We start from the raw sequence: 27,154 nt of genomic DNA on the forward strand, positions 1-27,154 counted from the left end.
ATAGCATTTCAGAAGTAGTATGGTATTGCAGTAACATATATGTTTGTTCTTGCTCTAAGTGAATACTGAAGCACTTACATTATACAAAACTCAGGTAAATATTATAATATCAGATAATGTAGATCAATCTGTGATAATTTTCCATACGCCTAAATGACAAAATGAATAATACCATGGTGTTCATATAATCCAAGACACAGCCAAACAGAAGGTTGTGTCTAATCCCAGTCTACAATCTCAATGATTCAAACTACTACTGATATCTATATTCTCCAATTACTTTCTTCTTAGCCAGTTCCCGTGGCTTTGTTTTCAGGGTAACTGGGCAGTTTTTCAGTAGGGAAGATGATGGTTGGTGTGATCAAAACAAATATTCTGCTGTAAATTAATGAATCAGTGACTATTTAATGACAGGATTTACTACAGAAAATGTTTTTCTTTTTTAATTGGTGTAGAAAAATATCCACTGGTTTAAAAAAAAATCTCTCTGATTTCTTGTGGGTACTTCATGGTAACACACAGATCCATCCAACCACTTGCAGGAATATTATTAGTAAAGCTCAACCTGGTTTAAATGGGTCACCCATTTGCCATGGTTTTGTGTCATTTAAAGAAACTTAAGCAGAACTCACTTTTTTAACAGCATCTGGCTTCCAGGCCCGTCGTCCGTGCTGCACTGGGGCTGAATGCACAACACAGATTTCTTTATCAGTTTAAAAAAAACACACACATTTTCTAAGAAGTGTAAATAGTGTACTCATTCCCAAAGAAAATGATAAACGCCTCATTCATTTAAAAGAAGATTGGACAAGACACTGGAAAATGTATAGTAGAGAACAAAGTGGGATGGGCAGGAGAATTGATTTGGGGGTTTAATAGGTCCTTTCCACCTCTAACTTCTGTGATACTATATTGGAATGCTTTGTTCCAGGCTTTTTCCAACATCACATTTTGATCAATCAACTATTTTTGCTTCTCGTCTGGTGTTTTCCCGCATGGTAAGCGCAGCAATCCATTTAATTGTATCTGTTTCAAAAACTATTAATGCATTTAAGTGGGGTTTTCTATTATGCAGTAAGCAATTAACCAGAATTGCTAATACAGACAGATATATGGGAAAGGGTTGGGATTTTCCAAACTGATTTAATGAAGCAACTGATACACTTATCAGGAATGCAGTTAACTGTTCAGTTGTATAAAATTCCAATTCCTGATCTGCCATAAGATTCTAGGCAGCTTGCTTTTTAAAAACAAATCCAATTTATTATAGTGCATAGATCAAGGGATTGGGAATTGAGTAAGAGCCTTTTACTTCCAGGTAACTAATTCAGACCTGGACCTAGATGTCTAGTTACCAAAATTAGTTTTCTAACCAGTGACTTTGGTGTCCATGTGAAACTGGTCATCGATAGCTAGCTCCTGAAGGACATGAGTTCACAAAACAGCAAATCACCATCCCAACCCTGTAGTCAGTCTCAGCAGAAAAGCCCATGATTGTCTGAGCATGGAGTCTAAACATACTGCAGAGCCAGCATATGGAAGACAGTGCTGTAGCTCAGCAGAGAATTTCACCTACCCAGGGCTGCCAATAGGGCCTTAAAACCAAAAATGTCAAATGTAGGTGCCTAAAATTAGGCATCTAAGCTTATATTTAGGTACTAAGGGTTGGATTTTTAAAGATATTTAAGTGATTAGCTCCCATTGATTTCAATGGTAGTTATGTTCCTAATACCTTTGAGGACATGGGCACTCAGGACCTACTTTTCAAAGAAGCTCATCATCTGTAGCTCCCATTGACTTCAAGGGGATTTTGAGAGTCTCAACACTACTGAAAAGTCACCCAAAAATAAAAAATCTGTATTTTCAGAGATGCTGAGCAGCTCCAGCTTCTATTGATTTTAATGGGAGTTCTCAGCACCTCTGAGAACCAGGCCACTTTCAGTTAGTAACTAACATGGATTTATGTGCCTAGTGTTAGGCTCCCAAGATGGAAAATATTGGTCTAGGTTTCTTTAAAAATTATTCTAAGAGCTTAAGATAATGTCATGTGTTATTTTTTGCAACACGGTGCTCCTCTGCAGACTTTACTTAAAAATAAAAATTCTATATTATTTTTATGAAAGTATTTAGGGGGAAATGATGCTGACATCTAGCAAAATATCATGTTCCACAAGCACTAACCATAAACTGCACTGTAGTAATAGCTGTATTTATCCTCCTGATCAACAGCCATTTTGCAAATTTTTAATCTCACTTCCCTAAGTGACAGCTGTAAGACAGAACTCTGCTTGTGTACGGGCAGCTTTCGTTACAGAGGAAGTGGAGAACCCCCTCTTTTCTGCTACCTGTTTAGGACACCTCTCAACTACCAATTGAGAAGCAACTCGGAGTCACTTTCTGTGCATGTGTACCCTCCTGAACTGAAACATACAAGGTACAATAAATGGAACTGCTGCAAGCAAGCTAGAGAAGCATTTTGAGATCATCAGAATCCTTGTCAGAGGAAGATGGAGAATCCACTGTTTTTATTTCCCCATCTAAATATTTCCTCTTTGAAGGAGAAGACCTATTGTAAAGGTATGAAATCCACAAATAAAGAGGAGACAAACAAAGAAATCAAGACCAGGTAAGTTCCAAGGTTTTACTGATACTCTCAAGTGTTCTATGTAGACAAGGGATTATTACTGCATAGTTGATAAGTGTGAATTTAAGGCACAGTTCTTTTTATTTGTGACAGATATCTGTAAAAATTAATGAACTGCTAGACTGGAAATGTACACATAAAATATTCATTGACCAAGGGAATACTTTTTAAGGGCAAGAATAAGAAGCAAATCAAATAATATATCAAGCAAAACAAATAAGAAACAGGAGTTATTAAGGTGAAGCTTAGAGAAATGATTTTTGAAAATCTGACTAACTTTGATCCATGAAAGTTTCTTTTTAGCAGCTACAATTGATGGGAGGAAAAGCATTTTTTCATCCTTTATTAAGAGTGAACAGAAGATGTTGACCCACTCTTATAGATTCATCAGCATTAACCCCCCTAAAAAACCTATCTTCAAAATAAATGGGGAAAAATAAGCCTGAAAATGAAGACATTCATTACCCTTTTATACGTAAATAATTTGATATGCTTCAATATTTAAATGTATGGAAAGATATAAGGAGGAAATTCATTAATCTGCATGACAAATAAAGAGAAATAGCACCAATATTAGTGTAACTGTGTGTATGAGGAAATGATCAACTATGCCGAGAGAAAAATTAGTCAAAGAGGAACATTTTAAAAATTTCACAAAGGTTGCTTTAAAGCTGCTAAAACTCTCTTGCAGGTCTAAGGAAAAAAGAAATAGGCTGAGCCTTCTCCTGCAAAAGGCTGAATTCCATGAAAGTGTCAGTCTTGAGAAATTTGAGAACTTGAGAAAAGCTTCAAGGTGAGCATTGTAAAATATAAAGAGACTGAGAATTTCTATCAGAAAATGGCCGTCTCTGCTTCGGCGTGTACATTCAAGCTTTGCATCGAATAATGCTTTTAAGATCTATATTATTTTAAAGTTTAGCGTAATGCAATGCAAGTTATCTAACCTGGCATACATACAGTATATATAAAGTTTGCTAACAAAGAGTGTTTTTGCACTCCAGTGGGCCAGACTGTGATACTGGTTTTCACAGAGAACAGTACTTTAGTCCCCAGTAGTCCCATAGACTTCAAAAGGACTATTTCATGTATAAAGTATTATTCAGAATAAATATGATCATAATCTAATCCACAGGTTTATTTAACTCTATGATACATCAAGTTTTCCTCAATTGGGGGAAGGGGGAAAAAGGCAGGAATGAAAGAAAATATACTGGGTACTCTTCATGTCACCAATAATTTTCATGTAATCTAGGCCCAGTGGAATTTGTCCTTGTGTACCTAGTGCTTATGGGCCAGTTTATTTTTATTGTTTATTTTTTATATGTAGTACCAGATAGTCCCACCTTTATTCACATTGATGAGCACCTTAGTTTGCAAGTCACCCCACTGATTGTAAGGTGGCACTCTCAGGCCCTTTTGTAGCTGACAAACATTTCTGTTTCCTTGGAAATCTTATGGTTTCTGAGAAAGATCTCCTTTGAAATAATTTAGTGACCAATGACCCTGTTGACATAAACCTCCAAGTGTCCTCATAAAAGCTCTGAGTGTACAGTATCATGCTGTACTATTTCCCTTACAAATCCCTAGCATGAAATGCAGGCTCCAACAAAGCCATTGGGAAGTTTGCCAGGGACTACAGTTTTGCCAGGATTTCACTGGTAATTTGTTTGAGAATTGCCTCTGCAGCCCCCTGCTGTTGGGAAACCACAAAAACTCCATGGCCAAAAAAGTTCCATCCTTTCCACCACAGTTTCAGAGCATCTAATGACTTCTATTTGTTTTCCTCTCCTTTCTTTTCATTTTTTTTTTATTAATCCTAACCAGTTTGGACAAGAACTCAGGTTCCAGCAGTGAATAACATGCCAGGGGAAGCTGTCCTTTTTTGACCAGAACACTGCCTGTTTGAGGGTATTCACTGTTTGAGTAACTGCTATCTTCACCTTTCAAGCCCATACTGAGTGGGACAATGGGCTGAAAAGTATCTTTATGGAGGAGGCTCTCAAGGCCTAAACTATGTTTCTGGGTCTATAATAAAGGTTCCCAGTGGGCTGAAACCTAAGCACTTGAATCTATCCATCTAGGTATTTGTACTATGTTTACTACTATAATATCCACGCACTTAAAAAATGCAAAGAATAAAATTCAGCATATAATCAAATATTCTTCTTTCCACACAAGAATTGGCAGGGTGGTTCATTTGTTAGCTGGATTTGGGTGGATTTGGGTTTATGTTCCCCGTCTCCCCTTCGTTGTTGGTAAGAGAAGGCTAAGCTGAAAAAGTGAGTTATGCACTTTATTCAGAGATCCAGGGCCATTCTAATTAACTGCAGAAGTGACCCAGATGCCTAGAAAACTTTTCCTACAACTCTTTTTGGAGGTCAAAAGACATCCAAACTTTATTCTCTATTGGGAAGGAATTGGGTCCAGTTCAGTGTTGTAGTGGTAAAAAAGAAGGGGGTAGACTAACCTAAATTAAACTCCATATTCCCCAAATGAGAAGTGGGCAAACTCACTTTATCTAAGTTTACTCTTGACTACACTATTGATCCCAAGACACTGGACTGGGAGTCAGGAGACCTGATTTGGTTCTATGTCCAGCTCTACCACAAATCTACTGTTTGACTTCAGGCAAGTTACTCCACCTCTTCGTGCCTCAGTTTTTCTATCTGGGGATAATGAGACCAATTTTCATTTGTACATGCTTTTAGCTCTGCAGAGGAAAACTGCTATGTGGTATGTAAGTATATTATTCAGAAATTGACTAAATATATTGATCTTCAGATTCAGACTTAGGACTAGGTTCAGAGTCCTGGTACAATGTTGCCTCAGACCCTACTCCATTTCTTTTTTCAGAAATAAAAATACAACCTAGCTGTGTGTTCAGGATTAATCTATCAAGTGTTACAAAAGTAATTTTACAAACGTTTTTATCAAGAGATGTGAAATAGTTTGTCTCCATTGTCCTAAACAGTGGAAAGTTTGAGATCAATGAAGAATACATGCAGCTTGACATATTTGATAAAGAATACATGGAGTTTTATAAAAAGAACCGAGTCTCTCAAAATAACATGACATTTGAAAAATGTTTGTGGTAAACAAACCAGGCTACGTGTGTTATTACCTTATGAGACTATTGTCTTTACCATGCTGTGGTGACTTTGTTTTCAAACTGTTGAATTTCCTGTATTCTGTTAAAAATAGACCATGGTAACATAGCTTGGGACAGATTGCAATCAAAATCACATCTCTGAAAGAGTATGTCAGTTTAGCTACTAAGCCGTTCTGTTTTCAAAGTTAAAAAAGTACTTGACCTGGTTTGCTTATGATCTTTACCCTTGCATGATGTAAATTTTCCTTAAAGATTTGGAGCACAATGCAAACAAGCACTCAAGACATAATGCTCTGCTTTAAACATTTTCTCTAACAAGTGTTATTTCAATGGGCAAAACATCAACCAAATTTTTTGAAGTCTCTAGAAGAAAGAACTTATTTTCCAAAATAATCTAATCAGACAGCTTGTGCAATAAGACAAAGTGAGAGAAATAGCAGGTAATATATATTACAATAGCTTCATAAATACACAAAACACATACTTCATGAAGAGTACTTTTTGTGTCTTGTACAGTGTGCCCCCTGAAGAAGCAGTGAAATGGGGTGAATCCTTTGACAAACTGCTTTCCCAGAAAGGTTAGTAGTGTTTTCTTGATGGGAACTGACATTTTAGAGTAAGTGTGAAAAATCAAATAGATGCTTGGAGAATTTTGCTACATACATGAGGCTGGATAAGGCACCCTGAGGCATATTTAGGCTATAATGGAGGTGTAGAAGGCAAAGATTTGTCCGCAGATTTGGCAGGGCATGCTGGACATGAACGAGGTGTTAATACCAATGTTTACATCAAATGCCATCTTTCATTGTAACATTGCTAAAATGTTCATGGAGGGCAAGAACAAAGGCCCAGGGATGGATATAGACAAAATAGACAAAAGTGGTCAGCCACCCATGACACATATAATTGCCTAATGCCTGACACTCAAGTTACTAATAAAAGGCTTGTTTCTTTTCCTCCCTTTAAAGATAAATGCTGTACATAGCAAAAACGAGTCTTCCAATATAGTGGTGACCATTACAATCTTTACAATTTTCCCATTGCAGGTAATTGACAGTAATAACATTCCAGTTATTTCTGCACATCAAGTATATTTAATAAAGGGGATACCATGAACGACTTGGCAATGATAATTATGTGCAAAGGAAATTGTAAAGGTTCTATTTACGTTATCTTTTAAACTATCTTCTGAATTAGGCTGTTTCCCAGAAATTAGCCTATTTGTGAATACAATCAAGATTTAAATGGCATTTGAGACATCCTGAGTCTGATTTAGAAGCAAAACTAAGGCCAAAATGGTCAATAATGGCCACATTTTTGGGTGCCTCTGGTTTCTGAGTTCTCAACTTGTGACCACGTATGGTCTGTTTTTTTAAAGATTCTGAGCATCCATAGTTGCTATTAAGATCAAGTGGAGTTATGTGGGTCGGCATCTTTGAAAATTAGGCCCTGTGTGTCCCAAAGGGGGCATCCAAAATCAGAGACCATATTTAAAATTTATGCCTAAAGCCTGATATCATTACCTCTGCACTGACTACAAAACAATTAAATTGCACTTATTTTGTGATGTAAAAGAAAAGTCTGCAATATGAAGTTACAGAATAGTTCAAAATGAGACCAAACATGTGTTGTTACATAATTTAAACAGCGGAACTATGTTCTAGTGTCTAAGAGGGATGGTCTTTTAATGCTTCTGTGAATTAAAGCAATACAATTCTCCCTTTTATAGCCGGACTGGATGCCTTTACAAGGTTTCTGAAAACTGAGTTCAGCGAGGAGAACATTGAGTTTTGGACAGCCTGTGAGGATTATAAGAAGAACAAAACATCTCATCAACTTCTTCCTAAAGCCAAGACAATTTATGAGACATTCATAAGAAAAGATGCTCCAAAAGAGGTACAGTAAAAACTGAAGATATACAGTTCTTGATACAAGCTGCCTCTGATAGAATCTGCCTTTCATAAATGCATACACAGAATCATCATCCATTCAGCCATGAAGGTCAACATTTGATGAAGTTGCAGCAGTTTATCATGTGTACCTTGCCACAGGAATGCTGCATCTTAAATATCAAATAACTGCTTTGGAAGAAAGTATGGGACCCAACACCCACAGAACTTTCTCTTTCTCTCTCCCCTCACCCTGCCCCCAGGTTATTCTTTTAACCTACAAAAAAAGACCATAGGTGTAAATATGTCATGCTAGTTAAAGGAATTTTCAAACTTCTCATTGCTATATATAAACATCTGATTTAACATCATGTTGAATAAATTTAAGGTATGTCATCACAATAATGCACACACCCAACAGTAATGGTCATTTGTCAAACAGTGTTTTGTGTACATTTAACTTTGCTTCTAGAACAGTAGAATTATTCTGTCTGCTAAACCAGCATTACAGATTATTATATTGCTGAGATTTCTGATTATTTCTTTAATATGCCAAATGAATAAACAAAATCAATAAATTAAACATACCCTTCAAGGTAATAATTATAACATTTTAAGCAGAGAAAAGACTTGATTGGCATAGGTTTGGGATTTTTTTTTGTTTGTTTTATTTTTTCTGAAGGAATCTCCGAGTAATGAGTCTATAGTATGGTATGTTATAGACAAACACATACAAGATACATTGGGACTGATTCTCATTTACACTGCTCTGGAAGTGTAAAAGGCTTTTAAAGTGGATGCAAATTACATTAAACTGTCAGAGTGTTGTAAAGAGCCCTTCGTGTAAATGAATATAATAATTATTTTCCCTGCACTAGCAGGAGGATGGACTGACTGGCAGATGATAAACTCCCACTAAAGTCAATGAGGGTTGGCTGAGTAATGACTAGAAGATCAGGCCCCTAACAGGCCTTTTGCATCTCTATTACCTATTATTCTATATAACAGTAAGAACAGGTGGATTGCCTGTGCTCCTATTTTCTGTGTTCTTTTCTTATTGTTGGTAGAGGAAATGTTAAATGTTGGCAAATCTAAAAAATCATCTGCTGATGTAGTGCAGAAAAAAGTATCACTGCTCAGTCCAAGGAAGTGATTTAAAGAATGGTACAAATTAGGCTCATAATTCCCTCTGTGTGATCTCGGGGCTTACCACTGCTCCTGCCAAGGCAGAGAACCTATTGTTTGGTCTACTTTCAAAGAGTAATGGCCCCATCCTATGAGATGCTGAGTGGTTTCAAAACCCTTTTACATTCTATCATGCAGCACCTTCCAGGATCAGGCCCTGCGTGAATCCGAGGAGTTTTGAATTTTCTGAAGAGGAATACTGTTTTGCCAGTGTGCCATTCTACCAACTGTTTGGGTGGACACCAAGCTATAGCAAGAACTATTGATACAGCATCCCTAAAAGCTCCCTTCATTTTATATATTGTTCACAGGTTATCTTGCTACACTGTTGACCTGTAAGGGATGAACAGGAAGGAAGGAACCTAGAGCACAGGTGGTGGAAATCACACATTGCCCGATAGTGTCATACAGACCAGTTAACTGATATGCTGTTACTTTGATACCAGCAAAGACGGGATTGTTGTTCTCCGCTATACCATCCCTTATGTGTTGGGCCCTGTGTATCCTCTTGTCTTGCTTCAACCCAGCTGTTGAGATCAGCTGGGATGCTCAAGCTGACTGCCTGTAGCATTGTTTGTTGGTGTGTTGAGAACTCTCATTAAAGAGCCCTCAATTTTGGAACTTGTTTCCACCAACAGAAATTACGTTTACTGTCCAGCAGGGCATATTAAAAGGCCTTTTCTGAGAGGATAGTTAGGAAGGTTCTGAAAATTTGTGGACTTGGTCGTTTAATTATCATTAACTGATTTTCAGTTTTCACATACACACTATGTGTTGTTATCTTTTTGTAAATGCACCAAGAGGAATTTGAAAAATATAAAATAAATAAGTTACAGAAGACATTCTTGAAGCTGTATGGAACTTACTAATTTCTAAATTATGTGCTGCATATACCACTATTGTGGATCTAAACATAATCCTTATACTAATCCACCACTCCATGAGAATAGCCAATAGTAATATATAATTGTATTTAAGCTGTAACCAAAAAACTCTTGGATATGCCTTTTTTTTCCCCTCCAAAGTAATCAAAAATCCATTAGAAAATAATTTTGCTGCACACTTTAATCATTAGAATATTCTAACCTTCGTGTTACTAATGCTCCACAGAAATGAAAGATTAAAACAGTATCTGGTCAATTTAGATGTTATAAAGCTCTGAACCTGCAAGACTGAGTGTCCTTGATTCCGGTTGGCTTCAGTGGGAATTCAGATACCTCAGTACTTTGCAGGACTGGGCACAAAATCTCTCTGTGCCAGTATCAGCAGCAAACGTACAGTGGGTACCATTAGAAAGTCAGCCCTAAACAAAAGGTACCACCAAAAAGTGACATATTTTTCATTATCAGTTTTCCCCTGTTCTTAGTAGAGATCTGTGGTGATTCCTTGGTAGCAGTTAACAAATGCTGACTCAGTGGATTTTACAATACTTATATGCAATTAAAAGTATTTTTAGTAGAAAGTGGTTTTCCCAAGTTAAGTATTACTGTTATTAATGACCATATATAAAATGAATTAATGTACTGCATGTTTTTTTGGCCTTTTCCAGGTTAATCTTGACTTCCACACGAAAGAAGTCACTGCTCAGAACATTACTCACCCTACACTGGACAGCTTTGATGTAGCACAGGCCAAAGTCTACAGGCTGATGGAACAAGACAGTTACCCCCGCTTCCTGAGATCTGGCATGTATTTAGACCTGATTAAGGGAAGGGAGCAGTCTGGCCATCCTGCTCTTAGAAGGCGATCACGCTCTTTTACCTTCAATGAGTTCCAAGATGTGCAATCAGACTTTACCATTTGGTTATAAAGAAATTTAACCTCCTTGGATTCTAACTAATGTAGCAAAGTATAATACACAGCATCCTAAACACAAACCTTCAGCTGGTGCAAACAGACATAGATCCATTGGCTTCAATGGTGTTACATCTATTTACCCCACTGAAGGACCTGGCGCAGAAAGCTGTAGTCAGTGATTAATTTAACTTACTGTAAAGAGATATGTAGCATATTAGCAATATGTGTTAGATGTAATGTATTCAGACAAGATATTATGCTTTTAAACTCAACTAGGAGAACATATGAATTCTTTCCACAAAATCATATCTAACAGTGAGAACTTTAAACTTTATCTAAAAATACTATTTTAAAAAAATATTTGAAAAATTCATCCTCTCTCCTGGGTCCATCGTATTTAGAAAACATAATGTTGTCACCATCAAAGTCTTTACACTTATCGTTTGCACATAATTAATGTTACTGCAATAGTTCCTACACTAAACACAGGTTTTGTACCACAAGCACACAGAAACATTAATTAAGCAAAAGGTAAAAATGTGATGATTTTTAACTACAGACATTATATAACTGAAGACCTTTAACAACTGCATATTTTAATAGGAAAATGCCTATTTAATTAATTTTATAGTACTACATTTTATGGTATTTTCTTATTACATTTCTCTGTTCTCTCTATTTAAATTAAGCTGTATAGTTTAGTCTTTGCACTCAAATATTTGTATTATATTATTTGCAGCTAAATGAACAGCAATAAAGGGACAAGACTAAGCAATTTAGTAAATCTTTATGTCATTAAATACCAGTTGAATGAACTTTTAATTTGCCATTCATTTGTAAATTTTGTGTCATCCCAGCTTCTCTGCTAAACTTTGAGGGACAAATTCTGGCAATCTTTGGGATAACACGCAAGTGGGGATATGCTACAACTGTAAGGTCAGTGACATATAGGCCTCCATTCAGCAGAGCACTTAAGCTCATATTAAGCACTTTAATGGGTCTTACACACATATTTTTTAAGCATGTGCTTAAATGTTTTGTTGAATTGGGGACGGAAGCAGGATTAATTTATACAGAATGTAGGTGGATGTTACTAGTCATGGACTTATAGCACTTTTGTCCCAAACACTTGCACCGTGACTATTACGTTCCACTTGGTGTTTGCCCCTTTACTGGGGAAGTTCTCTGGGAGACTGCATTTCTCAGAATTAGACCCAGAACATCTTTGACTGGGTCTCCCTTGCTGTATCGAGCTGCTGGTTCTGCCACTGTAATTCTTGTCTACATGCAAAATCTTTCCCCTCATTCAAAATCTTTATTTAACCAAGTAAACTCCTTTTGGGGAAAAGTCTTCATTTAAAATAGGGACCTGGGCAAGGTGTCTCACTACTGCTTTGCATGACTTGCTGTAGTGGTAACTGGCAGCCTAGCATGAGTAGCCAACCTTCTTCTCTGATTCTGCAAACATGCACACACACATAAATAATTTAGAGACATAAGTAGTGCCATTGAAATGGAGGGAAAGAGAATGAACCTAATGTGATGGATGTTAGCCATGTTGCTCAATGTACTAATGGAAGGCACTCAAGTCCTATGATGAGAGGGATATAAGAACGTATATAGAACAGAATAGAACCACTTGCTTCCAAGTTGTAATGGGCCTACTCACATCTGTAAAGTTACTCATCTGTTGAGGTGCTTGTAGGTTCAGAACCGTGGCTAGCATAAGACGAGGGCACATTACAAAAATAAAATAAATGGCCAATGAACAGATTCCTAATGAAAAATTATACTGATCTACTATATTAAGGAGCTTATTTGAGGAGACAAGTTTTTGCAAAGCTAGAATGTCAGGGAATGAAAGTGAAACCACTTTAATCTGTTGTCATTGAGAAATAAGACCAGATGTTCACGGAGCCCGTGTTCTAGTAAGTGCTAAAGGTCTGATTTTTAAAGGTATTTCGGGTATTTCAATGGGAGTTATGCTCAAACTGCTTAGGCACTTTTGAAAATCCCACTAGGCACCTACCTACATCTTTAGGTGTTTAACACATTTTTAAATCTGCCCCTAAATTCCTATGGCTTTTATTTTGAAGGGATAATCTTAAGAATAACAGTCAAGTCTTGTCTGAGTTTGAAGTAGGAGATCTTGATGGGGATGCAGTTCCACTTGTTAAATTAGGTCTCTACAGGGAAATGAGAGGAGGAAGGAAGAGTTTACCTTTTAAAATCTTTACTATTCAAGTCATCCTCACAGCCCCATCATTGGCATGTGTCAAGCCTTTTTTGCTTGGAGAATTCTGGTGAAGATATCTTGAAGCACAGGGCAATTCTTAAAATATTAAACATTGTTTTAGTTTAATAATTCAGTGACTACAGGACTTAATAAATGTGTGTGACTGGAATAATCAATCACCTTTCATGGAATTTAAGCTTTCATCTTTTTAGTAACCACTCTGTAGTGAGGCAGGGTGGCCTCCTGAGGACCTGGAGTGGGAGGTCCCCTGCACTGAGCCTTGGTGGGAGGAACCAGGGCCTAGTTGCCCCTCCCCCAAGAAGTAGGTGAGAGGGGAGGAAGTATAAAAGGTGCCCCAGAAAGCTCAGTAGGGAAGCGACCACCGGAGAGACCAGACACCTCCTGTGGTCTCCCGAACTGGGAAGCTGTGGAGGGTGCCGAGGGAGCAGAGGACTGGCCTGGGCCACCGGGGCTGCTAGCTGATTCAGACCTGGAGGAAGCAGACAACTGGCCCAGACCGCCCAGACCGCTGTCAGACCTGACCCCGCTGGGAGAAGACGACTGGCCTGGACCACCGATGGACCAGACCCCCAAAGACTTGTTTGCGGTCCCAGAAGCCACCGTCAACCTCGACCCCTCCTCACAGCAACAAGTACACGAAGAAGGGGCATGTGGAAGTGGCCCAGGGGTAGCAGACCCCTGTCTGGCCACAACGCTGACGGAGAGTGAGTCAGCGTGTTGTGGCATGGATCCCCGCTGACCCAGTGACAAAGCACTTTGTCACTACTAGGGCCCTGGGCCGGGACGCAGTGGAATAGGTGGGCCTGTGACCCTCCTGCCACTCTAACCCAGGGGTGGCAGTCTCCCCTTCCCCACGCCAGAAGCCTGAGTCTCAGACTCTGGGTTGCCCACCTTGATCCAGGGCCTGGGCTAATTGACTGTTTATGTGCTGCTCAGCCTGCACACCAGCTGGAGCCCCAGAATCTTTGTTGCCCTGCCTTGATCCAGGGCGGGGGCCAATTGACTGTTTGTTTCCCACCCAGCCTGAGCACAGGCCTGGGCCCCAGCTGCCAGTGAAGACCGCTTCATTCCCCACAACGGCCAACGTATCAGTGATGTAGTGAGGTGGGGTGACCTCCCAAAGACCCAGAGTGGGAAGGCCCCCATGCCGAGCCACTACACAATCAAAGAGAAAAGGAGCAATTCTTGGTGACAGTTCTTTATGTTGATTACCAATGTAGGGTGTATGCAAGCTGTACAGCCAAGAATCTCACACTGTCCACTTAGTAACTTTGAACCAAAATGAAAAATGATCCATTTAAAAGCTGGCAAGAGGTAGCGTAATGACAGGATTTCTATGCATAAAATGGTAATTATGGGTCAAAGTAACAAAGTTCGACACACACACCCAGCCCTGTACCCAGAGCCAAAATTTCCCAAGGTTTGTAGATGTTCAACACTCAGGTTTTAATTGAGGCCTGTCTCTAAGGCCCCATCTACACTGGCAAGTTTCTGTGCTGTAACTCCCGAGGTGTACACACTGCCAAGCCACTTAGTGCGCACAAACTGCGCAGTTGTAACGTTCTAAAAAAACCACCCCAACGAGAGACATACAGCTTTCTGCGCTGGAGCTACAGTGCTGCGATGCCAGTGTAGACACTGTCACGATTACAGCGCTGCAATTGGCCTCTGGGAGGTGTCCCACAATGCCTCTTCTCACCTCTCTGGTCATCGGTTTGAACTCTACTGCCCTGCCCTCAGCTGACCAACCGCCATCTCGACCCCGTAAATTCCTTTGAAAAGTTGAAAGTCCCCTTCCTGTTTGCTCAGTGATGCATGCAGTGGTCTCAGTGCATCTTTCCAGGTGGCCATGCCTGCTGCACACACCAGGCGATCCCCCGCTTGGAGCAATGCCGAGCTGCTGGACCTCATCAGCATTTGGGGAGAGGAGGCTGTGCAGTCTCAGCTGTGCTCCAGCCATAGGATTTATGATGCCTACAGACAGATTTCACAATGCATGATAGAAAGGGGCCACGACCGGGACACATTGCAGTGTAGGGTAAAAGTGAAGGAGCTGCAGAACACCTACCACAAGGCGCGGGAGGCAAACTGCAGCTCCGGTGCTGCACCCACAAGCTGCTGGTTCTACAAAGAGCTGGGCATGATACTCGGTGGTGACCGCACTTCCACTGAAGTGAAGGCCCCTGTGGATACTTCGTTGGCTCACGTGCCAGGCGAGAGTGGACTGAGCCAGGAGGAGGAAATCTTGGACGAAGAGGGGCAGGGGGACCCAGAGGCAGAGGATTGCTTGGAGGCCAGAGATGCATGCAGTCAGGAGCTCTTTTCTACCCCGGAGGACCCTAGCCAGTCAAAGCAGTTGGATCTTGGCAAAGCGCAAACAGGAGAGGAGGCCCCTGGTAAGTGGATCTGATTTTGTGAATTGCTGAAGCGATTTGTTGGGGGCAGGAGGGTTGCAGAAAACAGGCTTGTCTCCTACTACATGCCTATTCTGAGCAGTGGAACAGGCTGTTGATAGACTCCCTCACTTCACGGGAGTCTCCCTCAGAGATTTCCAGGAAACTCTCATGGAGATACTGGGCAATCCACTGTCACAGGTTCCACTGCTTTGTTTTTTGCCCCATTAATGGTAACTTTCCCATGCCATTGTGCCATCGCAGAGGGGTGGGGGGGGGGGACCATTGCTGCAGACAGGTGAGCCGCATAGGGGCCAGGGTGGAAGCCGCAGGCTTGGAGAAGACCCTCCCTTGATTCCCTGCTCACCCTCAGCAGCAAGATGTCTTCCATAATGATCACGTCCTTGGAAAGTGTGGGGACAGAAATGATTATCAAGCCCCCCTACAGTGCTGGCTCTCCCTAACAGCCATGTGCCCAGTGTATAGCAGGGTCTGGGAAGAGTGATTCACCCTGCCCCTCCCACTACTCACCATTTTGGGGGTCTTGTGGCTCATGTGTGCTTGCCTGGGGTCAGCCAGTTAGTGATAGGTGTATGAGTGTTTTAAAGCACTGAATCAGTGTTTTCTGTGTTGCAAACAATACTGTTTCTGTAAAATGTTGCATTTAAATTTCACAGAGATGACCTTGGGAGGCCAGTCTCCCTTATCGGTGGGAGAACAGCCATGCAGAATTAGAAAGTGGCCAAGAACTAAGGAGGACTTTCTCCATGAGGTTATGATGCACTCCACCACTGAGAAACAGGAATTGAAGGAGTGGCGGGACAGCAGGAAGAGGGACCGAAAGGAGAACGCAGCTCGCCAGAATGAAGCCATGGAGCAACTCTTAAACATTATGGAGCTCCAAGTGGACACACTCCAGGTGACACTAGCTCTTCAAACTGAGCAGTTCTGCGCCAGCCCTCCCCTGCAGCCACTGTCACAAAACTCTTTCCCCATGCCTCCCCCCACACCCTCTGCCCACCTCCAACACACTGTTATCAACCTCCTGGCTCCACTTTCTACCCGCAGCATTCCACTCCTCCCTCCTCACAGTCCAGCACTGTCCCACTACCCACTGCACTCAACACCCATCCCTCTGCAGTTTGGCCCTGCTGAAGTACAGCACTCACTGCATTGTACTCCAAAGGAGAAGGTTGGGTATGATCCCTGGACATACATAAATCTGTAGCTGTCCCAGGACCACTCCTCCTCTGGAGACCTTCTCTTCCCTCATCCCCCTCCCTGCTGATGTATTTTTGTCATTTGACTCTTTCCTCCGGTTGTTGTCTTTTAATAAAAGAATTGTGTTGGTTTAGAAGCAATCTTGATTCTATTAATTGAAAACAAACAAAGTCCTGCAAAGCAACATGCAATTATATTAAATCTCCTTATTGCATCATGTGCATCAGTCACCTCCTAGCATTACAAGCACTGCAATCCTGAGCATAGCAGCAAATATTAGTGGCTTTCGGCTTCAAATTGCTGCCTCAAGGCATCCCTGATCCTTATGGCCTCCGCGCTGTGCCCCTCTAATAGCCCTGGTCTCTGGCTATTCAAACTCAGCCTCCAGGCACTGAGCCTCTGCAGTTCAGCCCTGAGTGAAGTTTTCATCCTTCCTTTCACAAATATTATGGAACGTGCAGCACGCAGCTATAAGCATCGGAATATTGTCATCGGCCTTGTCCAGCTTTCTATACAGGCATCACCAGCGGGCTTTTAAATGGCCAAATGCACGCTCAACGGTCATTTTGCACTTGCTCAGCCTGTTGTTGAACTGCTCCTTGCTGCTGTCAAGTTACCCAATGTATGGCTTCATAAACCACAGCCTTAAGAGATAGGCGGGGTCTCCCAGGATCACAATGGACATTTCGACTTCCCCTACAGTGATCTTCTGGTCCGGGAAGAAAGTGCATCATGCACCTTTCTGGACCATCCTGCATTAATGTCCATGAAATGCCCACGGTGATCCACAAGCACCTAGAGAACCATTGAGAAATACCCCTTGCAATTAATGTACTCGGTGGCTAAGTGGTCTGGTGCCAGAATTGGAATGTGCGTGCCATCTATCGCCCCTCCATAGTTAGGGAAGCCCATTTGTGCAAAGCCATCCACAATGTCATGAACGTTGCCCAGAGTCACAATCTTTCGGAGTAGGATGCAATTAATGGCCCTGCACACTTCCATCAATACGACTCCAACAGTCGACTTTCCCACTCCAACTGATTAGCGACCGATCAGTAGCACTCTAGAGTAGCCATCTTCCACAGTGCAATCGCCACGCGCTTCTCCAACGGCAGGGCAGCTCTCATTCTCGTGTCCTTGCACAGCAGGGCTGGGACGAGCTCGTCACACAGTTCCATGAATGTGGCTTTCCTCATGCAAAAGTTCTGCAGCCACTGCTCATTATCTCAGACGTGCACCACAATGTGATCCCACCACTCAGTGCTTGTTTTCCGAGCCCAAAAGCGGCGTTCCACTGTGGTCAGCTCCTCCGTGAATGCCACAAGCAATCTTGTGTCGTAGCTACTATGCATGGCGAGATCACTGTTGCACTCCTCTTGCCTTTGTAGTTTAAGGAATAACTCCGCTGCCACTCGTGACGTGTTGGTCAGAGCGAGCAGCATACTAGTCAGCAGTTCGGGATCCATTCCTGCACCCTGAAAGAGGCAGGGCGTGCAGTACACAAACTGTTGAAAGATGGTGACAAATGCGGACGGAAGCACAGGTATTGCTGGGATGTGAAGCAACGCATGAGGGGGCACTGGGACTGGACCCAGGATATCCCGCGACCCCCTCCGCGGCAAGTCTTAGCGGCAAAAGAGAAAGAGGTGCTCTGTGGGATAGCTGCCCAGAGTGCACCGCTCGGAATACCGCTGCAGGTGCCTCAAGTGTGAACACACTATTGTGCAGGCAGCTGACAGTGTGAACACACAACAGAGGTTTTCCTTCTGCACTCGCTGAGCAGCGCTGCAACGTCGCCAGTGTAGATGTGCCCTAATCCCTTAAAAACCAAACAGGATGATATTACAACACCTTTATAATTATAGGTTTCAGAGTAGCAGCCGTGTTAGTCTGTATTCTCAAAAAGAAAAGGAGTACTTGTGGCACCTTAGAGACTAACCAATTTGAGCATAAGCTTTCGTGAGCTACAGCTCACTTCATCGGATGCATTCCGATGAAGTGAGCTGTAGCTCACGAAAGCTTATGCTCAAATAAATTTGTTAGTTTCTAAGGTGCCACTAGTACTCCTTTTCTTTTTATAATTATAAAAACTCTTAGCTGGAGAAGCAACAGTTATTTCAAATTGAAGTTTTTCAACCTGAAAGAAGAGGAAAAATTGTTATTGTAAATGAAGCATGTAGATCTGACACTGACTAGGTACAATGTTGAGCCACTATGCCTCAGAGAGACACAACTCCCTTTAAGCACCCTCGTGAACTGTGTAAACTGCATCATCTTGGCTGTAAAGGGTATGGACTAATGCTTGCCTGGTTTAATTAATTACCACCACCATCACTCAGGCACATGCCAGAGCTCTGGCCAGAAGTTGGTGCATTGTGTCAGTGGTGAATGATGCAGTCACATACTATTGTCATTTAACTGTGTAAGTACTAAGATTCTGGCCATTTGGCCCTGAGGTTTCAGGAATACAATGACTGTGGTGGTGATGTTGAGATAGTTATATGAAATTTTGCAGTAAAATCAAGTGCATGCCTTGAATTTACCAGTCTCCAATTTCCTATCAATGTTCCCACAAATTAGCAATTGCATTATGCGGGTATATTTACAGTGCTAGTTGGAAACGCTGTGGCTAGGTCCCTGCCTGTCTGTCAGGAGTCTGGGGAGTAAAGCAGTGCCTATGGTGCTCTTTGTTGGTAAGCATAGCCCATGAGCAATAATGATTAATATATAATATACTGTGCCAAGAACTTTTTTAAACAAATCACTTTCCAGTTCTCTGTCATCCACCTCTATGGTCACTGACAAAAAGTAATGATATCATATGCAAAAAACCCCAGGACAGGGGCCCAGGGTATAGATCAACAGGTTTGTCCTTCTGTTTTGTAACTGCCTTAGCTGGTCATCAGCACATAAGAAAGGTAGAACAGAAAGAGGGATCTATCCCAAAAACCTGTTTAGGCTCAAGGGACTGTATTTATATGGATACCAACAGTATCATAGAATATCAGAGTTGGAAGGGACCTCAGGAGATCATCTAGTCCAACCCCCTGCTCAAAGCAGGCACAATCAACAATATTTTTTTTGTTCCAGATCCCTAAATGGCCCCCTCAAGGACTGAACTCACAACCCTGGGTTTAGCAGGCCAATGCTCAAACCACTGAGCTATCCCCTCCCCCCAGTATAGGCTTGTCATTATACCTTGGCACATGGGCTAGTAGCAGACCATATTGCTCTGCTGCAAAGAAACAGTACATTGAAAAAGCAGGAAGTCTGTTAGTTTCATTTCCTTCCAAATTGAATTTTGTTTTATCATCAAACCAATTTTGGCTACTGGCCTGAAATTTGTTTCCAGCGAGTATCCATACAAGCAAAACTTCGTCATCCATGTGTTCATAAGAAGTGAATACAAAAAGGGTCATTAACACAGTGAACCAAATATTGATGTCTAATTTGCTGAGATGTTGGTAAATTATTTTACCAATTGTTCATGCTGCTGTAATCACCAGTAGCAACCATTGTTAAATCAAATAATCAAGAGGAGGAACTAGCTGATACAAGAGGAATTTCACACTACAGGAAGAACAAGGGCTAGTTATGATATTAAAGAGAAAAGCCGTGTATCAGCAGAAAACGGACAGAAGAAAAGATACCAAGGGGATAGGGTGTGTGGAGCAGTTGCATCAAAATTCAGCCTGTTACAAACAGTTAAGAAAAAATTATCTTAAAAAGTGAATTCTCTAAGGATAGCTGCATAAAAACAAGAGACAAAAGGAAGAGACTGTCCCTTCCTAAGGGAGCGGAACCCCCACAGCAAGGGGCACCTGGGGTGAGGAAAACTCCACAGAGTTCCTTTCATGCAATTTTCCAACAGTTGTTCCATCCGTAGGAATACAATTTGTCCCTCCTCTTCTCTTGCTGAAAAGGCACTGGGGTTTAGTTCCCCCAAATCCAAAGGCTCGCCTGAGATTCACACTTGAAGCTTCTGCTAGGAACACAGGACCAGCTGCACTGAAGACCTGTGTCACTGCAGTTCTGAGGCCACTTGTCTCCCAGTTGTGTGGTTTCAATGAGGCCATATGAACAAGGGTTGCTCTTCTGCTCTCTGCTCTACCAGGTAAAGATGCTATCACAACTTGGACTCCCTCCTCACCACACCTAATGCAGCCTATTATTATTATTATTTGGTGAATTTATGACTGTTTGCCAGGGAATGGGCTGCGTGACGATGAAGATGATTCCAAATTGTTCCTGCCCCTTTCCTTTTTCACAGCTTAAGCCTGGAACCCACACAGTTTCTTTAGAGGGCTGATGAAACAGCAATTCTTACAGGAAGGAAAAACTCCGAAGTACAGAGGGGACCCTTTACACATGGATCCTGAGGGATAAACCCTCAAAATCTTTAAGAGTTCATGTGGAACTCAAGTACAGACTCTGCAAAAGGAGCAGAGGAACTTATAAGAAACTAAGAACTTGGAAATTCTCTACAGAGATGCAAACAACTCTGGAAAAGGAAAAGTAAAATAAAGGCACATATGCAAAAACTGAACCTAAATACTATTTTCAATTTTTTCCATCCAGGAAGCACTGTCTGCTGGTATTCAAAAGTCATACCCTTGTATGTTAAATATTAATGTGCATGCCTTAAACTGTGGATAAATTCAATATTTAAGCTACTTCCCCACAAGATCTCATGATTTATACAGGTCAAAGGAAAATCATGTTTTTTCTTGCCTAAAAGAATACATTTTCCATATGTTTCATGACATCATCTTTCACTCTTAAATTAGCATAAGGTACACTTTGGCTTACAGAGATTTTACATGAGTGAAAAACAAAATTACAATTTCATATTTTGATTGCAATTTCAATTCATTTTTGCAGGGTCATTTTTGCAGGGTCAAACCCCTGGTTCTGACAGCCACTAATCTATCCACAAGTTCAATTCTCAATCCAAACTTCATATTTGGCCCTATCTGTACAGTGGACTAAACTAATCCTAACATCCGTAAACCTTTCCATTTGTTATACAAGCACTTGCAAGATCAGTTTACAGCAGGGGCCAAAGATACAACGTTTCAGATGAAGGCTTGGGGCCTGGGAACATCCTCTTCCAAATGTTTCTTTCTTAATTTTGAGGAACAATATTGCAAACAGAAGACAATGCAAACAAGGTTCCCCTTTCTGTCTCTGCATGGATTTTTGGAAAAAAAGTGCAGGACAATCATGCAGAGAGCACAAGGTATTGAACTGCCATCACACCCATTTTAAACGAAAGATGAAAATAATTAAGCAATGGAAAAGTTTAAAAACGGTTATTCAGATGCAGAAAAAGCCTTTTGTCAAGGTTCCTTCCCCACTCTGAACTCTAGGGTACAGATGTGGGGACCTGCATGAAAGACCCCCTAAGCTTATTCTTACCAGCTTAGGTTAAACACTGCCACCACCAAAGTGTCTAACAAAAATAACACAGGAAGTGCCCACTTGGAAACGTCTCCCCCCAAAAATATCCCCCCAAGCCCTACACCCCCTTTCCTGGGGAAGGCTTGATAAAAATCCTCACCAATTTGCATAGGTGAACACAGACCCAAACCCTTGGGTCTTAAGAACAATGAAAAAAGCAATCAGGTTCTTAAAAGAAGAATTTTAATGAAAGAAAAAGTAAAAGAAAAACCTCTGTAAAATCAGGAAGGGAAATACCTTACAGAGTAGTCAGTTTCAAAACATAGAGAATCCCTCTAGGCAAAACCTTAAGTTACAAAAAGACACAAAAAGGAATATACATTCCATTCAGCACAACTTATGTTATCAGCCATTTAAACAAAATAGAATCTAACTAGATTGCTTACTAACTCTTTACAGGAGTTCTGACCTGCATTCCTGCTCTGGTCCCGGCAAAAGCATCACACAGACAGAGAGGACCCTTTGTATCCCCCGCCTCCCCTCCAGCTTTGAAAGTATCTTGTCTCCTCATTGGTCATTTTGGTCAGGTGCCAGCGAGGTTATCTTAGCTTCTTAACCCTTTACAGGTGAAAGGGTTTTTCCTCTGGCCAGGAGGGATTTAAAGGTGGTTAGCCTTCCCTTTAAAGGAAACAGCATGGTATCTTGCAGACTGTTCTTGTCAAAGTGATATGCTAACTAGAGGAATTATGCTTGCCAATAAGTGCACTGAGGTTCACAAACTTTTCAACAATCCTTTGCTCATTTGTGGTGTTAGGTGGAAACTATGAGAAACATAATAAGTTTGCATAGTTCTGAATAAACCTGATGCTGGAGGCTTTGGCTGCATTTTAGTTTGAGATGTAGGGTTCATTCAGGTCTCAGAGATCAAGAAAAACTCCAGGAATGGCAACGCAGCCTCTTGAACTGAAACAATAGAGGAAAAGTTCACACAAAACCATGTGAAATGAAATAGCCCAGTACTATGCAACAGCAGTGATAGCCAATCCTGAAAGGGACTGGAGGCTTGATTTGGGGAAGCATCAAAGAGCTGAACTACGAAAACCTCACAGCTTTGCAAAATTAGGCTGTGGACCCCATAAGAACAGAATTTAATGAGAAAACCAGTACATTCTGCTTTCAGCTGAGCCATAAAAAAAATGGGGAGTCCTTGTGGCATCTTAAAGACTAACACATTTATTTGGGCATAAGCTTTCGTGGGCTAGAACCCACTTCATGAAATGTATGGAGTGAAAAGTATATTTATACCTGTCTACTGTACAGCACATGAAAAGATGGGAGTTGCCTTACCAAGTGGGAGGTGAGTGCTAACGAGGCCAATTCAATGGGCTTATGTGGCCCATTCCCAACAGTTGAAAAAATTCACTCTGACGACATTCACCCCTTCTTGTCAACTGCTGGGAATGGGCCACATCTGCCCATTGAATTGGCCTCGTTAGCACTGATCCCACTCGGTAAGGCAACTCCCATCTTTTCATGTGCTGTACAGTAGGCAGGTATAAATATACTTTTCATTCCATGCATCTGATGAAGTGGGTTATAGCCCACAAAACCTTATGCCCAAATAAATTTGTTAGTCTCTAAGGTGCCACAGGGATTCCTAGTTGTTTTTGCTGATACTGACTAACATGGTTACCCCTCTGAAACCTATGAACACATACTTTCTTGCTACAATTCAGTACTTCTGCTTTCAGCCCTGAGTTGAACCCAGCATTGCAAAATGAAAACGGTAATTTTCAGTTTAGTTTGAACCTCAGTAGAAGATTCAGGAAGTTCTTTTCTTCTCCAAAAGCATTTCACCCACCCAACTTATTTTTCTTAGATTACTCTTCCTTTTGTACTTTTTAGCTCCCCTGTAACCTTCTTAAAGTCTTTTGTTGCACTTATTCTTTGAAAGAAAGACTAATATTTAGAAGATGTGCAAAAAAGAAGAAAAAACCCTCATTGCTAGTGAAGCAAAAGGGACTATTAACTTCCATTTTAGCTTGTTTCACAAGAAATGATAATGTTGGAGTTCAGCCTCATCTTATTTCTGTTGTTCAGAGGAAAGGCAATTTTTGCAGACAAACGTTGGTGACTGAAGTCTTGGTATTCTTTGGCACACTGCTATGGCCCTGCTTCTGCTGCCCTTGCTCAGGTTGAGTGGTACTTCACTCTGACAGCAGTCCCATTGATTTCAGTAGGACTATTTGTGGATCAACATATTCTAAACATCAGAAATGATGGCACAGGATGGCCCTAAACAACTGGCAAATAGCCAAAAATCTAATTAGCATTTTTTTAGCTTTGTCTACCTTCTAGGTTTCATATTCTTGTAGGACACCAAGGAAAGTAAAATTTGCCTCCTTGTCTAATGACATCTGAGGTGACTTGGGGCTATTGCATTCTATACTATTTTTTCTATGACTGTAGATATGAAATAAAGTTATATTAAAAGTGGTGCTATTTTCAAGAATAAATCAGCTTTTAAAAAAGGAATTTCACAATTTGCACAAAAACTATTTATATTAAAACGAGTAAAAATATGTATGGTCATATGTTTCAAATGTAAAAGTTGCTATTTTGGGAACCTGTTCTCACGGATAAAAATACCTGCGTTACGAAAGGCCTAGTTAAATTGTAAAAAAGAATGGTCGTTTCATATCCACTCTTGGCTGCATAAACACATGTATTATTTTTATAAATCTACACACTGGCAAACCCTGCCTATAGTATATACTTTTTAATAATAATAATTACACTTATCTAGGCCCTAGGGTGAAAACAACAATATTTACGTGGTATGCCAAGACAAATTACTTAAAATTTACTGCTTCCAAAATGTAAATGTGCTATGTAAGCAGTTTACTATTGTAAATGTTATGGAATGTCAAGGCATATTAAAATAGATAGTGTGGCTATACAGATTCCCTGGACAAGCATATCTGCCTGAGATATGTGGTATAGCACTTAGCAGATAAATAGATCAATGCTGCCAACTTTTTGAAAACCGAGGCAATTCCTATACACGCTACAGCATGACTGCCTTGCCACGACAGTAGAGAAGTTAAGTTACTAATCAAATTCCATCTTATTTTCTTCATACTTGCTCCTCTCTGTGCGCTAAGATCTGTTCCAGCATTTGTGGTGTTGCACAAGGGTATGCCTGACAGATGTAAAACTAGATGTAGTAACATTAGTGTCTTTTCCTTCTCTTCTTAGCATGCTTATAGCACAGCTTGGCTGGCTGGTTTTACAGCTGCTAGGCTACCTGTAGATATATTATAAAGTGAAGATGCTCTTAGGTTCTCTTGCTTGTATAGATGGAAGCTTCCTTTAATTCATCATCTGATTAGAAGGTATCCACTCTCCATTGTTCTCATAGCTCTCAAAAGGCTATTCTGTGGCAGAAAATGAGTTTTCCATGAAAAACATTAAAAAAAATGCAGATATGAAATGAAAGGAGCTAAATATAATTTTCTGGGTGTTTATTTTTAAAGTATATCAAGCGTGTATATGAAAAATAATCCCCTTTGCAGGAACAGGTTAACTTGTTTATATTTATATAAGTCTCCTGATTCTGCAATGTGATACATATGGACAAACCCCTGAACCCACACAGAACCCAACAGAAGTCACCATCATTCATACTATACCAGAAAAAAAGGGATATTAGTTTGTTGTGCTTTTTAATTCTGATTGCTTAGTAACCTTATGCAAAATTATTGAAATATGTTATGGGCTCTGTTGTGCCACCCTTACTCAGGATGAGTAGTGCCTTGCTGCCATTGATTCTAGTGGAATAAAGTGTTACCCAGCATGAATAAGGATGGCAGAATAGCCTTACACTGGGAAAATATTTTTGCATGTAATTCCCAATCTATTATTAAACTTTCCCTCAGCTTTTTCAGTTTGAAAAGCAAGGTCACCCAATTCTAGTGGCAGTTCAGCTGACATGGTGATTTGCAAAGAAAGCTTATAACTATAATTTTTTTCAGGGATTTTTTAATAGTAGTTTTGTGCTCCACATGCAAAATACAGACATTATCTAACTGATGCAATCATGCCGTCTAGAAGTTTGATTTCTGTTACCTAGAATTTATATTGATAGATATAATGGATATGATGACAGCTAATGGATACGAGTCTTGGGTGAGAAGTGTGACATAACTGTGAAATTAGATTAAATTGTGCATGGGGAGTCTATAATATTGCTGACAGAAATCTCCACAACCACTGAGAGATCATCATGAACTTTAGTGAGTGGTGATGATTTTTATGCGCAGAACATTAAAAAGTAAGCTAAACTCAATGCTCTGTCCCATTAGACATGGAGCATGAAAAAAACAGTTAATGAAAAAACAAGCAACAAGTACAATATAACAAAAGACATCAGAATAAATTAGTTTATATTTATTATTGATAACTAGATGCATATATAATCTTGCCCTTCTAGATTCCAGGTGATCGATTTATCACTTACACCTTTGGTTTATTTTGTCTGAATGAGTAGGCAGTATAAAATGGAAGGTCTAGAGTGTGCAAAAAGCCCAGCTGTGCAAGTGTAATGTGAAACAAGACAATGTGTTGAAAAGGGAAGTTGGTAGCACGTCAGCTGCAAACATGCCAGTTTGAAACACCACATTTATCACTCTTCTTACTCTCTTTAAAATCCCTTCTCTTGAAATTAATGCAAATAAGTCAAGTTCTGAATGGTTTTTCCATTGCATATGTCTAATATCTGTTTTTATAGCATCATTTACAAATGCTAAAAGGTATTAATATGTATTTATTAAAGATGGCACAAAAATGGAACCTTTCATCAAATTTCCCTTCTGACGCCCACTCAACACTTACATAGTTCAGAGAAAATGGAACCAGGATCAGAACCACACGATGTTTTTGGCAATGATCAGCCACTAACTGCTCAGGTTCTGCATAACTACTAGACATGGTCAGAATATTTTGGATTAATGAAATTTCATATAAATACATCATTTGAAGAAGCTAAAATGTTTCACAGAGATGTATCAGTTTGGATGAAGTTTTGTCGGGAAGGTTTTAATGTCCAGGGTTCTCCAGTCACTTCTGACAAGAAAGGGTGAGAGAGACCCAAATCAAAAACTCAAGTTTTCAATCGGAACACTGACCATTCGACAAAAATCTCAATTTACAAAAATGTTTGAAAGGTTTTGCTTTTATTCCAATGCAAAACAAAAACTT

General features: G+C 40.5%; 1 protein-coding gene across 1 annotated transcript; it reads left to right on the forward strand.

The window, feature by feature from the left end:
* The first annotated feature begins 2,214 nt into the window (after nucleotides 1–2,214).
* RGS18 (regulator of G protein signaling 18) lies at nucleotides 2,215–11,439 on the forward strand. The gene is made up of 5 exons (XM_007062980.4): nucleotides 2,215–2,626; nucleotides 3,336–3,437; nucleotides 6,270–6,331; nucleotides 7,483–7,649; nucleotides 10,377–11,439. The coding sequence occupies exons 1-5, from the start codon at nucleotides 2,508–2,510 to the stop codon at nucleotides 10,635–10,637; spliced, it is 711 nt and encodes a 236-aa protein (XP_007063042.1). The 5' UTR covers nucleotides 2,215–2,507; the 3' UTR covers nucleotides 10,638–11,439.
* Nucleotides 11,440–27,154: the final 15,715 nt, after the last annotated feature.

The sequence above is a fragment of the Chelonia mydas genome, chromosome 8 (genome assembly GCF_015237465.2).
Source record: "Chelonia mydas isolate rCheMyd1 chromosome 8, rCheMyd1.pri.v2, whole genome shotgun sequence".
Taxonomy (NCBI): domain Eukaryota; kingdom Metazoa; phylum Chordata; order Testudines; family Cheloniidae; genus Chelonia; species Chelonia mydas.